This window comes from Micropterus salmoides, unplaced genomic scaffold, assembly GCF_014851395.1.
Source record: "Micropterus salmoides isolate LMB-PRFRI ecotype aquatic unplaced genomic scaffold, ASM1485139v1 Ms_hic_scaffold_23, whole genome shotgun sequence".
Taxonomy (NCBI): domain Eukaryota; kingdom Metazoa; phylum Chordata; class Actinopteri; order Centrarchiformes; family Centrarchidae; genus Micropterus; species Micropterus salmoides.
The window spans coordinates 6,674,060-6,688,000 of NW_024041484.1; the positions used below are offsets into that span (position 1 = coordinate 6,674,060).

The window sequence follows — 13,941 nt, forward strand, 5'->3', positions numbered from 1 at the left end:
AGGTAAGTGGGGAAAGACAAAACAAAAAACTAAAGTTAGTGTTCTTCTACATTTCCCAAAGAAACAATACCATCTTTATCCAAACAAAGGGTGATCAACATAACTGCAAGCTCATAATGCAAGAATCCACCACAACACTGTTAACTGGATAAATCACCTCTGAATTCATTAGGAAACATCTGTGTTCCTGACACTACTATTTTAGAGGTATAATATACTATTTTTCCTCAAAATAGCAGCGATTTCTTATGAAGTTATCAGATATGATTGTTGGCTGAGATGTAACCGAAGCCTGTCTACTGGCAGAAGTTGTTCTCTCAGCTGCTTTGCTATAGGAGGTGGGTATCGGTGAGAGCCACATGGTCTTAACTGGCCTTGCCTTCTTAACCTCCAAATGTTCAGTCATCACACCTGGACCCTTCCAGCCAAAAAAGACAAGTGAGGTGCAATAAGTGCATATCTGCTGAGTTTGACTTTGGACAATTCTTTTCAATCGTCTGTTTTTGCTCTTAGAAACGTGTTTTACAAGTATTTTTGATTTTGTCCATACTCATGTAATGTTCATGACATATTTCTAGTCACAAGGCAATGGAACAAATGGCAGCAAAAACCAGAACATGCACTCAACACATCCTCAAAGCCGGTAGGACACTTACATGCGACCACAGTCAGAGTGCTTGGCGATGTTCTTTAACGTTAAGGCAGCAGTTAGTCGTATGTGTTTGGTCACTGGTCCCTCTTTCTCATCCTAGGAGAGGGAACAAACAAGAAATATATTCATCAATTCCATTCTCATAGATGATAGAAGTTCAGAAGGAGTGGCAGTTGAAGACAGGCACTTATTTAGACATATGGACAGGTAAGACAAATGCTCTTTTTTACTAGTAATTGTGACATTGCAACAAGGTGAGTGATTTTTCACACTTTACTGTCGAAAAAAATGGTATCACACGATAAGTTCTTACCAAATGCCGCAATATGTGAAATGATGGGTGTTCTACAAAGTGCGGAACTGTATGTAAAGTGTAATGGGAAATTAAATAAACAAGTAAAAGCTTCAGAGCAGCTTAGGTCCACCTCAGCCAACCAAGACCTTAATAAGTGAGGTTGTATGGCAAATCAGGGAGAAATGTGGTCAGCCCTGTTCTACTCACAGTGAAGTCCCTGAAGACCAGATTTCGAGAGCCTCGGCGTAGAGCCATGAGAGCTGCGCTCGGATGATTCACAATTGCTTTTGGTGCTCGTGGTGCCGGAGTACTGCCTGCCAGTGGCGGAGTCCTTTACAACACATCAAGCACACACACACACACACACACACATCAGTACACTGTATTTTCTTTTGGGGGGGGGATTCTATGGGAACTACATTTTGTTATTTTGTCCATCTTAACAAACTGGACCCAAATTAAATCAACTATTTCAAGCACAAACAGGTATAAAGTGTAGATTCAAGCATCAATCATGTAACAAGATGAATAGAGAAAGGTGTATGTACTGGGAAGAAGTCTGATTGGGACTTTGTGCCTGCTGCTCCTCTAGTTTGAGTCCAGCCAGCAAAGCCTCTCGAGAACAGTGCTTATCCTGGAAAAGAAAGAGTGGAAATAATTTAGATAAACCTTGCCCAATATTTGGTTGTTGCTGTAATATATTAATAAAAAAGAATTCCCTGCAGAGGGACTCTTACCTGTAAATGCGTGATGAAGGACAATCTTTGCCGGGGAAAAGGTTCACATCCCTCCCACAGACAATGGCCTCCATACACACCTTTTCCACCGTGTTGCGTTGCTGCGTGGTAAAACACCTGAGATGGCGTTTCAAACCACCTACAGAAGAAACAGGAACAAATCAGCAGAAACTCGACAGCATCACAGCAACGGATAATTACAAACAAGACTTTGAAACGCACCGTTTACAGGACTGCCACAGACATTTGAAGTTCTGCCCTGCTTTCCTGCTTTGCTCTGGCGGTGCTGCGGGGGTTTGCTGTGCTGGGAGGTGAGGGCTGTGGCTACCCGCTGGTGCAGGCTGGGATACAGGGGGCGGGGACGGGGTAGCGGTAGGCTGTGGAAGAGTTGAGAAAACTCAAATAAATGAATTAACATTAATATAAATGGAGACACCATCAATTAACAAACCCATTCAATATAAAAAGACAGATCAAGTTTATAATGTCTTAATATGGAAGTTATGAGTCAAGACTTTTGTATATAAAAAGACTTTTACAAGACAGAATCACACAAAATCACAAGAATGTTCACCAGTTGTAATTTGCCAAAAAATGAATTATAAATTTTAGAACTTATAATTATGCACAGCATAAAAAAACTCTTAGATCTATGATCTTGAGTTGAGAATGTAATATATAATTTCAACACCTTTTAACTATTCATGTGACAAGTGACACATCAGTATTGACATGCTAATGTTTTCGGAGAAACGACAACCAGGCAACAACTTCTCAAGACTTGAAACAGTTGCTAGTGAACATACATGTTCCTGACACTGCTATTCTTAAGGCTCGTACACACTACATGACTTTCAGCGTCGGGCGACGGCCGTGTCGCTCACACTGCGTGACTCATCGGTGACAGGAGGTCACACACTACGCGAGCTGACAAGGACTCTGTCACCCAACACTGGTCTCCAAACCACTTTTGTCAAGAAAACACACGTGAAATGTGAAACGGGAAATGACGCGAACCTACACGTGAAACAGCTGTTGTTTGTTATTATAAAGATAGCAATTATAAAGGTAGAATCTGGGTGAAAGAATGTGGCACAGATCATCTCTGCTACCTGTGTGCTAATCCAGAGAGCTGGAGGTGAGTAAAAAGTGTTTGTGGTGAAAAAGTAAAAAAGTAGCTGCCTGCTCTCATTGGCTGGATGTGGATGCTAGATATCTGGCAGACATTGGCAATGTTTCAGTAATGTGTCGGGGAGCCGTTTTGATGCATCCTTGAGTAGTTCACACATAACGACTGGCGATAGGCTATCGATCACTGATTTACCTACGATTGCAGCCCATCGGCAAATCGGGCTTAAAATGGTGTAGTGTGAACTAGGCTTTATAAAGCCATCATTAGAAATGATTGTTGGCTGAGATGTAACCGAAGCCTGTCTACTGGCAGAAGTTGTTCTCTCAGCTGCTTTGCTATAGGAGGTGGGTATCGGTGAGAGCCACATGGTCTTAACTGGCCTCGCCTTCTTAACCTCCAAATGACACACCTGGACCCTTCCAGCCAACAAGACAAGTGAGGTGCAATAAGTGCATATCTGTTGAATTTGACTTTGGACAATTTGTCTGTTTTAGAATCCGCAGTGTTTCCCATACATAGGCTTTACTTGGGCGGGCCGCACAGGTAGATTAACAGCCGGCCAAGTATATTTGGCGACCCATTTTAAATATTAACAATTCTTAACGTTCATAAAATATCATCATTTATCACTATTGATGAACCCCACAAAGAATAGTATAGTGTCTAAAAGCAGAACTTTAATAAATTTTCCTACAATTCTCAGGCAGGCATGCAAAATTCGGCATAACACCTGTGATGAAAAACATTTTTCTATTCAACATTTAGACACTGCAGTATACACATGTGGCAGTGTGAGGTCTAAAATCTGCCCAAAATCTTTACAAAATCAGTTTTTCCTTCTCTCTCTATGAGTACCACCCCTAACTGCACAACATTGGCAATTCCAAGTTATTCTCAGGTTTTAGTCTGCGGCCCGACACTAAAATATTACAAATCTAGTACATGTGTCACTTCAATTCCGTTACATCACTGTGTATTTCAGTATCAAATCAAACCGTATTAAAAATATACCCTGAGATGTTTTGATGTGCTGCCAATGTTCTACCAGGTACATGAGGATACACAGGCCACAAGCATAGTGTAATAGCTTAAGAGTGGTATATTTTACCCATGATGCTCATTTTAGTGTCTTTTATGGTATCTTACAGACATGAAGTGAAACACCTCAATGACAAACTGCCAAACAAAAAAATGTGTTTCTGTAATCTTTGCTCCGTGCTAAAATGACAGTGGCTCTTTGTCTTTTGTTGCTGTTCTCTTGATAGCCTCTCTGTCGTAGGTTTGACGTCACAAGACCTCAGCGACGCATCAAGACCGAGGCAGGCAGCGAATGGAGAAAGAAAAGAATGGTTTCTGCTCTTTGTGAAAAAATATTTAAAAAGTATCAAATAAAAGCTGTATCTCTAGACCATAGAACAAGATCACACACTATAACTTCCAGATAAATGGTTTAGAACAGCGTGTAAAATGTCTAAAATCACCCACAGTTGTTTAGACAGTTTAGATTTCAGATAAAAATGCACAGATAATAGCTGCATATATTAGCGATCCTGAGGACGACTAAGAGTATGTTACAGTTTAAGTGTACACATACAATTTTATAACATTTTGCATTACGCAAGAAAAAAAAAAAAAAAAAAGAAAAAGAAGAGAAATGTGTTTTATCATATTACAATGCAGGTTTAAAAAAGCATATGTATTGCAGTAGGAGATGCCCCAACCTGTCTGCTACACTGTGAAAGGAACATATGTGTTTGGTGAATGTGAATAAATCTATGTTTGTTTACCATAAAAAAACATCCTATCCATAGAAAACATCCATGACTTGGTAATGCAAATAACCTAATGTGTCAGTGACACATTTTGTGGCAGGCCTGACATCAAGTCACACTATTAGGAGACACTGGATAAATGTGGCTTACTGTGAGACTTAACCCTACAATGACTCACCGTCGTGCCAGCTGCCTGTGTGGGTGAGCAGTTCCTCTGCTGAGTGGCGTTCTCTATTGCTACTTTGGCTACTGTGCTTGGGTCTGTTCCTGCTGGCACTGCCACCATGGTGGCACTGCTGCCGGCGTTGTTGGGGTCACTGATGGTGATGATCCGCACTCCCACTTTATTGGGGATTCCCGAGGATGCTGCCGCCGCACTGCGGTCCTCGTTCTCTGCCGGTCTCTTGATGCCTCGAGCCTCGGAGGCCACTCCGTTTGCAGGGGAGGCAGCAAGACTCTGCGAGGAGAGAGTAACGGTTGGGGGGAGGGGGGAATTGGGGAGCAGTTGCTGTCTTAGCACAGGCACAGCGTGGCCAGGCCCCAAAGGTCCATTGGTTAATTCCGAGGGAGGCCTGTTGCCCACTGCCTGGGGTCCGTTGGCCAGGCGCTCAGCCTGCTGGGCTTTGGCAGTGTCCTGCTGGGGGGGAGGAGGACTAGGAAGAAGGGGGTCTGACCCATAACTCTTCTCAGAGGGGCCAACCTCCCCATTCCCCAAGTACTGTTTGGAAGCAATGTGATTTGGAATGTTTTTGTTAAAGTTGCCACCACTTTCACCCCGGTCAAAGTCACACACCCCGTTGACTAGAGTCTTTTTGGGGTCGGGGTTACCCTCCAGAGGGGTGTTCAAGCCAGGTGAGAGGGCCTGCTTCCCATTAGCAGGGTGACTCTCCGTAGCCGGGCCATTGAGCGCCCCCTGGCTGTTCCCTGAGTGGTATGGAGGTAGATTAGACTCCATGCACTTCCGACCATTTAGCAGCTTGGCCCCTGCCGCAACATCACCGTTACTGGTTTTGCCGTTGGAGTCTCCTTCTGCCAAAGAGGAGTTCTCCATTACCTCTATCTTTCTCTCATGGACGTGCAGCCCTGTGGCATCCTTGGCCTCCTCTTCCTTTTGACAAATTATCTTGTCTCCTCTGAGGGGAGCTGGCAGTGGTGGTGGAGCTGCAGGGGCATGGTGGGGAAATGTTCCAGTAGAGAATGGAGGAGGGGCAACTCCTGGAACCACAGCACCCTGGCTGACAGCGGCAACAGCAGCAGTAGAGGTGGTGAAGCCAGTGTTTGGGACCACGGTGAATGTGACTTGTCCAGCTGCAGTGGGGCCCTGGATGATGGTAGCTGCCCCTGGGCTACCTGTGGAAATGAGCTGGCCTGGCAAGAGCTGAACCGTCTGGAGGGCTGGGGCTCCTGCAGCAGGAAGCTGACCAGGAACCAGCTGGACATTGAGCTGCTGGGGCTGAGGAGAGGGATTCTGGGTGCTGTAGCTTGTCTGGTAGAGGACCTGTGGACTAGGGGCTATCGTGCTGTTGGGAGGGGGCACCTGTGGAGCGGGTAGGATTAGCTTTCCTCCCGGAGTAGAAGGCCCTCGCTTTGGAAGCAGTAGCTGCTTGATCAAGCTGGACTCTGTGGAGGTAGGCTGAGAGGGAGGAGAAATTATTTGGAGCGGCGGCTGTTGTTGGTGCTGCTGCTGCTGTTGGTGCTGCTGCTGCTGTTGGTGCTGCTGCTGCTGTTGGTGTTGGTGCTGCTGCTGCTGCTGTTGCTGTTGATGCCGTTTCATGGACAGTGCGTGGCTGACTGTTTGACTGGGCTGGATGTGGGTACTGGAGTGAGAAGCAGGAGGCAGGCAGGGGCTGGAAGCAGCTCCAGGTTGCCCTGCTATTTGGATAGTCTGGGCACCGGGAATGGCGGAGGGGTTGGCAAGAACGATCTGGTGTATGGCAGGGGTGTAGGCCGGGTTCTGCTGGGGGTTGGGACTGACAATTACGACACTCTGCGTCTGCTGTTGAGGCTGAGGCTGCTGGTTGGGAGAGGCTATCGTGGCTGCTGGTCCACCTGACTGGTTTGGCGCTGGTTTGGGGGCGATATTCTGAAATGTGACGCGTGACCCCTGGGAATTGGGCCCACCTGCAATGCTCAATGCCTGACCACCTCCAACCTGGATGGAAGAAGAGGCTGTCGATGCCGCAGTAACACACTGAGGCTCCACCTGGGGAGGGGTTTGAGGCAAGGGCGGGTGCTGGGTGATCGGAGGGCATACACCTTGTACCCTGGCGGTGAGGATGTGGCCCTGTGGTACCTGCTGAAACAGCGTGACAGGCGTCCCCGTGGGGAGCATGGGGGAGTGTTGCTGTGCTGCAGGTGGAGCGCCAAGGTTCTGCGGGCTGTGGTTCTCGGTGGCCGCTGCCGACGTTGGAATCTGGACCACTGGACCAGGTCGCTGTTGTTGCTGCTGCGCTGCTGCCAGAGGATTTGGTGGTAACTGCGGAGGCACCTGTGGGGGCACCGTGTGGCGGGGAACAGTCGTGTGGCTTGCATGGGGAGGTTCCTGTGCAGTCAAGGCCATGGATGGGGCGGCACCAACGGCACTGAGGCTGGGGCCCGGGGTCCGGGCAAACTGACTGAGATGGCCAGGAGGTAAGCCTGGTCACACATTAACACAGAAACACACAGAAATGTTTAGGTCCAAGATGTCATTAAATAGTTTCACCAGTTTACAAATAGTCTTCTGAATATTTAATACTTTTTTTTAGAGATACTTTAGATAAAAGCAGAGTTAAGTATATGATCACATGCATTACAATATATTTTAGTGTCGTTTGTGTGAACAACAAAATCTGCCACCTGTATCAGGCAATTTATTCTCTTAATGTTAAGGAATGTAATGAGGCCAATAACCAGGATTACACAAAGTGCGTAGCACATCATGCAGACCGGACACAGTATTACAGTAGAAAGCATGCTAAACATTTGCAAACATGATTGGTACAGGATCCAAAAGCTGACATTTTTAAAAACAATGCCTGGGCTAGAAATTTACTGCTGTGCTTGTGAATTGTAATTAATGATGAAATCAATTTCCCCATTATACTCCTTCAAGTAACTTCTTTTCTTGCAAACATTTTCTCGATATGTTTGCCTTTGTAATTAGATCAGCCATCGTGGTACCAGCTCTGGTCTCTCTGCAAGACTACAAGCACCTTTCTGCACAATATCACTTTCTGAAGGGCCTTTTCTTTTCCTCCGTAGCTCCTTAGCTTCTGGCATCTGACCGGTTAACTAAACGGCCTCGTGTCAAACTCGATGCATGTGATTTTCATTTACTTATGGTTCAGTGGGTTGCACTTTTTACTTCCTAGCTGGTAAAGCCTCTAACGTGAACTTTCCCATTATCGCTCCCTAAGAAAAAGTGAGTGAAAGAACATAAACATGATCAGTCTCCTAGTTGTACCTTGAGATGGCGCCTGAGCGTCTCCGGGAGCTTCGTGTCGGGCGGCTGGAGGTGGAGTAGCTGCTGCCGGATTCTGCTGCTGAGGCTGCTGGTAGTACAGCTGGATGGGCAAGGGGATTGACCTTCGCCTTAGCCCCACCAGGAGAATCTGAACCTGACCATTGGCCTTGGCCTCCTCTTGCCGCCGCATTGTGTGGTTGGGAAATACAGTCCTGTGGTGGCATGAGGAGACAGGATCGTCACAAAGGGAAGCTTGCAAAGTTAAAAAGACATGCTAAAATTTTATTTTAAGAAAACACACAAACGTCCCATGCAGTAAGAAGCAACAGAGAATCTTCAGAGCATCTATAACACTAAATGCTCGTCTTCAACATTTGCTGTTATCTTGTTGGTGGAGCACTGTCACTATTAAAACTCAAGAGTTATGCTTTGTTAGAGCCGCTCTACCAAGACAAACGGCAGGAGTTGCTGTGTAGCAAACAGTCTTGGTCAGGGCACAGGCATTAATCAGTGCTCTGTGCTGGTGGAATATAAAAGCATCAGACAGTGGGAAGAAACAGGACTAACCTCAGACATTTGAGGAAGCCAGTGGAGTTCAAGATGTTGCTTCGTCCCATTTTACTACACGTGGCCAGGTACTCGGAGTACATGTCTGATCGAGACACAGAGCCCTCAGGGTATGTCTCAAAATGTGCGTTTAGCCTGTTGAAGAAAAGAACAAAAAAACACAGAGATGGAGTGGTTACTATGCAAGCAAAACAAATGCTGACATGAATTACAGCAATGAGAGCGTGTCAGGAGAAATCCTAAATTTGTTTTCTGGCAGCTTCAATACATGAATTCATCTTACCACTGCAGTGTAAATTTTTCCCCATCTAGTTCAACAATACCAGGCGGTGGTTGAGTGGATTGAACTGGGACTCTTGTTACTGAAAAGACAAAAAGAACAAAAAAACCCCAAACATTTAAGGTTTAAGAAAGTTGAATGCTTCTGTAGAAATGATATAATGCTGAATGACTGCACTGCGAAGTAAAAGCAGAACATGATGAGTTTTGTCCATCGATTCAATCAACTTCAAGCTTGTAATACTTCTGAGGCAGTCCACTAGATGTCAGCAAACTAACACCTTTGCAGCCCCGTGGAACACATACATAACACTTCACAGGAATGACACTTCCAAGGTTAGGTAGGTTTATTTCCCACCGGGGGTCACCTGTCAATTCACAAACTCAAAGGTGCTGTGAGACGTTTGGAGAGCTGCTTTAACATCTGCATTCCCTTGTGTCTGCCCACCATAATATAAGCAGTTGGCAAACGACAAGCTATCTTAAAGGCTACAGAGAGTGAAAACAAAACAGGAATTTATTTTCTTGGTAGGTATTGAATCAGCTCCTAGAAATGTCAATAACTGTTCAGTGAATACTTGTTGCTTTTTAACTTTAACCTAATCATCTTTATTTTTATACTATAAAAAGTTTCATTACACTGCTCGGGTCTGGCCTTCCTCATTAATTAGCCAACAAGTATTAGACCAATGCCTGAGCAGCATTAACTGCTTTGTGTCCAAATAACTGGATAATACATTATAGAAATCTCACGCAACTTATTCCAAGTGACAAAGAAAAATGATATTACTAATCCAGTATTTCAGCCAGGACGAGGTTGCTAACCAACTTTTACTGAAGAATGCAGCACAGTACTCACAGGTGAGTTAGCAGTTGTAAGTGAATGAGTTGTTGTGACTGTTACAACAGTACCTTTTATAAGACGTAATATTAAAATAGCTTTTTGTCTCTCCCTGTCCCAGATAAACAGTCAAAGTCAAACTAGGTGAATCCTTTGTTACCTTCACTCTGTACAGTATGATTCAAACGGCCACAGCAGCCTAACATGGATTTGTTGCCGCTTGTCATCTTGTGCTCATTTGTATCATTTATAAGGCATTCTTAATTTTATGGGCATACAAGTGCCCCTACCATCAAGGCGTCTGAGCATCCGTCAGAATAAACTAAAGGTGTTTTTTTTTAAGTTAGAAATATGTGTAGATGTGGAAAAACTGAATTCTAGATCAAGTTTTGTGCAGCTTTAAAATATAATACTTTAGTGAAGGTTAGGTATCCACTGGTGAAGACAAAGTATATTCCAGATTTCCATTGGACCATAATGGTTTAGGAAAATCCTAGCTGTGTTCTCTATACCTAAAAAGGTACAAAGTTCACATGTGAAATTCCCTTAATATAATTACCCATCAACTGCTCTTCATCTGACCGTTGCACACTCAACTCAAACCAAAACAAGGTTATTTTACGCTCCTCATAATTTTCCCCATTGTGTGTATAAACTCTTGTTGCAACAGAAGTTGCGACAAACAGGCGTGGGCCGTGAACAGACACTCACCAGGTGCTGGTGCTCCCTGCACGGCTGCAGGGACCTGCTCCACCAGCTGTGGTCGAACCTCGGCTGCCTGGTCGGCGTTGGCCTGATGCTCGATCAACCGCACCGCTGTTAGGGCGTCGGGTCCAAACGTATGAAGGTCAACCGACACCAACCGCACTAACAGGTCTAACCAGGCAAAAGGAGGAAGAAGAAAACCCACAAAGATCAGCAATGGTCGAAACAAGTAGTCACATTCCAGCCATTTAGCACATCCAACCAATGTTTCATTCCTTCAGTGACGAACCAAAACACAAGCGTTAAAGATTCCACAGTTGGAGGGAAAGAGACATTGTCATTTGAGCCAGTTAGTCATGAAAGGAAAGACTAACATGACTAAACTTGGCAGGCAGGCAAGTTACAAAAACTGTTCTAAGCCCCTGTGTCATTACATTTCAAGCACAGATTCATTTATTAAAGAGAATGAACTGCAGTGCACTTACAAAGCAATTCAAAAAAAAAAATTAAGATAGTAGGGGATTTATACCTATGCTATGGTCGACCGAAGCGATCTTGCTGCAGGGAACCTCTCCGAGCTGTGCCAGCAGGTACAGCACCTCCAAAGAGGCCATGAGGAGCATGAGGTCAGGCAGGGTGAGGAGCATCGTTACCTCCCTGTACGAGTCCTGGTCCACGTACTCGCAGATTAGCACGCCGTTGTCCTCTGCCTTGCTGAGGTTGCCCAGGATTTCCATGGCTAAAAAAAAAAAAAAAGGGACACACACAGAAATACACAAACACAATTAACTTAAGATGCTTCACACGGCACTCCGACAGTAAGGTGTCACAATAATGGCCTGACAGACAACTCACCTCTCATTTTGAGAAACCTGTCCCTGGACATCAAGCATTTGGTTATGGTGTGAAAGATCAGATGAGTCGTCCGAAAGTCAACGGGATCCAGCTGGAGCTACAAGAGCCCAGAAAAGAGTTATTCAACCTACCCACCATGCAGCAAGTCAGCTGGAAACAACTGCAACATTCACCATCAATATTAACTAAAATAATAAATGCAGTGAACCAAACCCGAGCGAGACTTATTGGTATATCTAAAAGACGGGTTGGCCAAAACACAGTAATTTCATCATGACATTAATGATTTGTACATTAATTGATAACTCTATCATCATATCTGAAGAATATGTCAAAACCACTCATCCATTAATGGCATCAAAGGCTTAACTGATATTATCAGGGACGCTATGCATACAGTTTCTAAAAATAGATGTGGGCTCATCCACAAGCATCTCACACCAATAAATGTGAAATAAATTAAAATTTAAGTGAGCCCACTGTGACTTAATAGCCAGCCACTATTTCTCTAACATTCTCCATTTGTAAATAATGATGTTCTTTTCTATGTTGGAACTGAAGGTTTGAGTTCAATATCGGTCTGTTGCTGCTAGAAAATGGCCAAATAAACATGTAAAAATTATTCTGAAAAACAGACTGCTTGGACACAACACACCATCTGGCACACCAAGGCCTCATTTCTTAGGAAAGGTAGCTCCAGCGGGTTGTTTTTATAAACATATCACTCATCTATCCCTTATGAACCTAGTAGACCTGTCTGTTTTTGAACAGGAATTAATCATTTTCACTCATCTGGTTTTGGAAGAAGATCATGTGAGCTTGTTAGCTGGCTAACCATAGTGTGTGTTCAGCAAATCACAACAATGTTGCCGTCAACACATCTGATGCGCACAAATCCTAGCCTAGTAAAGATGCTACGTAACGAGAACAACCCCACCCCCCACCCCGTTAGTTACCGTTGCTTTCAACCTCTAATTCAGACTGTTAAGGAGTAAAGATGATGTCTAAAGACAAGACAAGTTTTCTGTGTCACAGTAACCTACATTTGGAAACAAACCTTAAAATCATGCTTATTATATTTGGCACTGAACATGACTCTGCCCCAACCCAGAATGAGAGCCCCACTGTAACTCCTGACCAACCTCAGCAGCCACGTTGCCCAACGTGTCGAGTCCAAGCTGGCGGAGTGAGATGAGGTTACAGTGGGCACAGAGCAAAAGGAAGCGCAGGCACGTTCGGTTGGCCGCCAGCAGCTTGACGTTGGCCTCTTCGAAGGAGAGGTTTCGCAGGATAACGGCAATCTGCAGCACCCGCTGGGCCTCCATGTCGCTGATTCCCAGGTTCCGTGGCGGGTGAAAGAGGCTCCGCCAGCGCTCCTCACACGACGTACCTTCTGCAAAGAGAACAGACCAGGAACTATTTAGAGGTCCGTGCCAGAGGGTGTGAGCACAAATTGGGATATTAGTTCTCAACTTTCAGAATCACATGCTACAAGAAAAAAAATAATCTAAAAATAAGCCTCTAAATGGTGCCTTTTTTTTTTACTCATCTTGTGTTGCCACTGTTTATTTCATGTGAGCTGTGCCTTTCCTTATTCTTAAAATCTTGTGTAAAGGGAACATAAAATACTATGCAAGATTTGGGACTTGTAGTACCAAGGACAAAGAAGGGTTAAAAACGCAACCAAACACACCCATGTCTCGCTCACAGAAGTACTCAAGAAAAACTAAGAAGGGAAGTCACAGTAAACAAAGGCTGCACACCTGAACATGTCCCAGCATTTGAGGTGTCAATAAATACATCGGAGGAGCGTCCCCTTTTATTGCCTTCTGTGGCTTTTAGCACTAAGCGTGTTTACCTTGTGCAGGGCTGCTCTTGTCCCAGATCAGCTCCCTGACTTCAACGTCCTCCACCACTTCTTTCCAGAACTGCAGGAGAAGAACAACAGCTGTTAGCGGTGCATTTGAATGGATATTAAAAATTCAAATTGTAGCCAAATGCAGCAATAGTAAGGTAATTGCAACTGTCATGTTAACAAGACTATAACAGACCGGACTGTCAATCTCCAGTTTGCATAGCATGACCATAAACACAACCCATAAACAAAGGTTACATGGCAGTGAATGAGACTCAGGCAGCTTGGCAACTGTATCCAAAGTGCACCTGTATCCATCCCCCCCATTGCATTTGGGGGAATAAGTAGCAAAAATCAATGCAGCAGAATCAGAGTTATCTTTTTTTATTCCATGCTTTCTTCTTCAAGGTCAAAACCTGGTGCCTTCATTACCCACAATGCAACTCGAACGCGACAGTTTGGTCAGAAATACGGGTGTGTTATGCTAGTAGCCTCAAGCAGAGATGAGCACCGGGCTACAGGGTCTGGTGAATTCACTTCTTTCTAACGCCACACTTCTGGGCCTTTATTCGTTTTGAGGCTTGAAGTCTTCAGCACAGGCCAACGCTCACGCAAGTGACATCACTTGAGGACATTTATCAAACTTCACACAGCTCCCTGTGGAGCCATGAGAGGCTTAATACCAACACCTGTACTTAACTGCCCTTTAATAGGCACTAGGGCCACTATTTAGTTACCAATCCTTTGGGAATTTAAACACATTTTTGCAGATAACAGTTAAGACAATCAGCCTTCTCCCGGATACA

General features: G+C 44.7%; 1 protein-coding gene across 1 annotated transcript in view; it reads right to left on the reverse strand.

The window, feature by feature from the left end:
• The window catches only part of arid2 (AT rich interactive domain 2 (ARID, RFX-like)), a 38,270-nt gene that overhangs the window by 1,630 nt on the left and 22,699 nt on the right, over window positions 1–13,941 (reverse strand). Inside the window, exons 7-20 of the mRNA XM_038738551.1 lie at window positions 13,139–13,208; window positions 12,423–12,673; window positions 11,281–11,377; window positions 10,955–11,164; window positions 10,432–10,596; window positions 8,884–8,962; window positions 8,601–8,735; window positions 8,034–8,245; window positions 4,767–7,225; window positions 1,907–2,061; window positions 1,685–1,823; window positions 1,496–1,581; window positions 1,155–1,278; window positions 657–748 (exon numbers count right to left, since the gene is read on the reverse strand). Coding sequence (XP_038594479.1) covers window positions 657–748; window positions 1,155–1,278; window positions 1,496–1,581; window positions 1,685–1,823; window positions 1,907–2,061; window positions 4,767–7,225; window positions 8,034–8,245; window positions 8,601–8,735; window positions 8,884–8,962; window positions 10,432–10,596; window positions 10,955–11,164; window positions 11,281–11,377; window positions 12,423–12,673; window positions 13,139–13,208 — 4,274 coding nt within the window. The remainder of the gene's footprint in view (window positions 1–656; window positions 749–1,154; window positions 1,279–1,495; window positions 1,582–1,684; window positions 1,824–1,906; window positions 2,062–4,766; window positions 7,226–8,033; window positions 8,246–8,600; window positions 8,736–8,883; window positions 8,963–10,431; window positions 10,597–10,954; window positions 11,165–11,280; window positions 11,378–12,422; window positions 12,674–13,138; window positions 13,209–13,941) is intronic.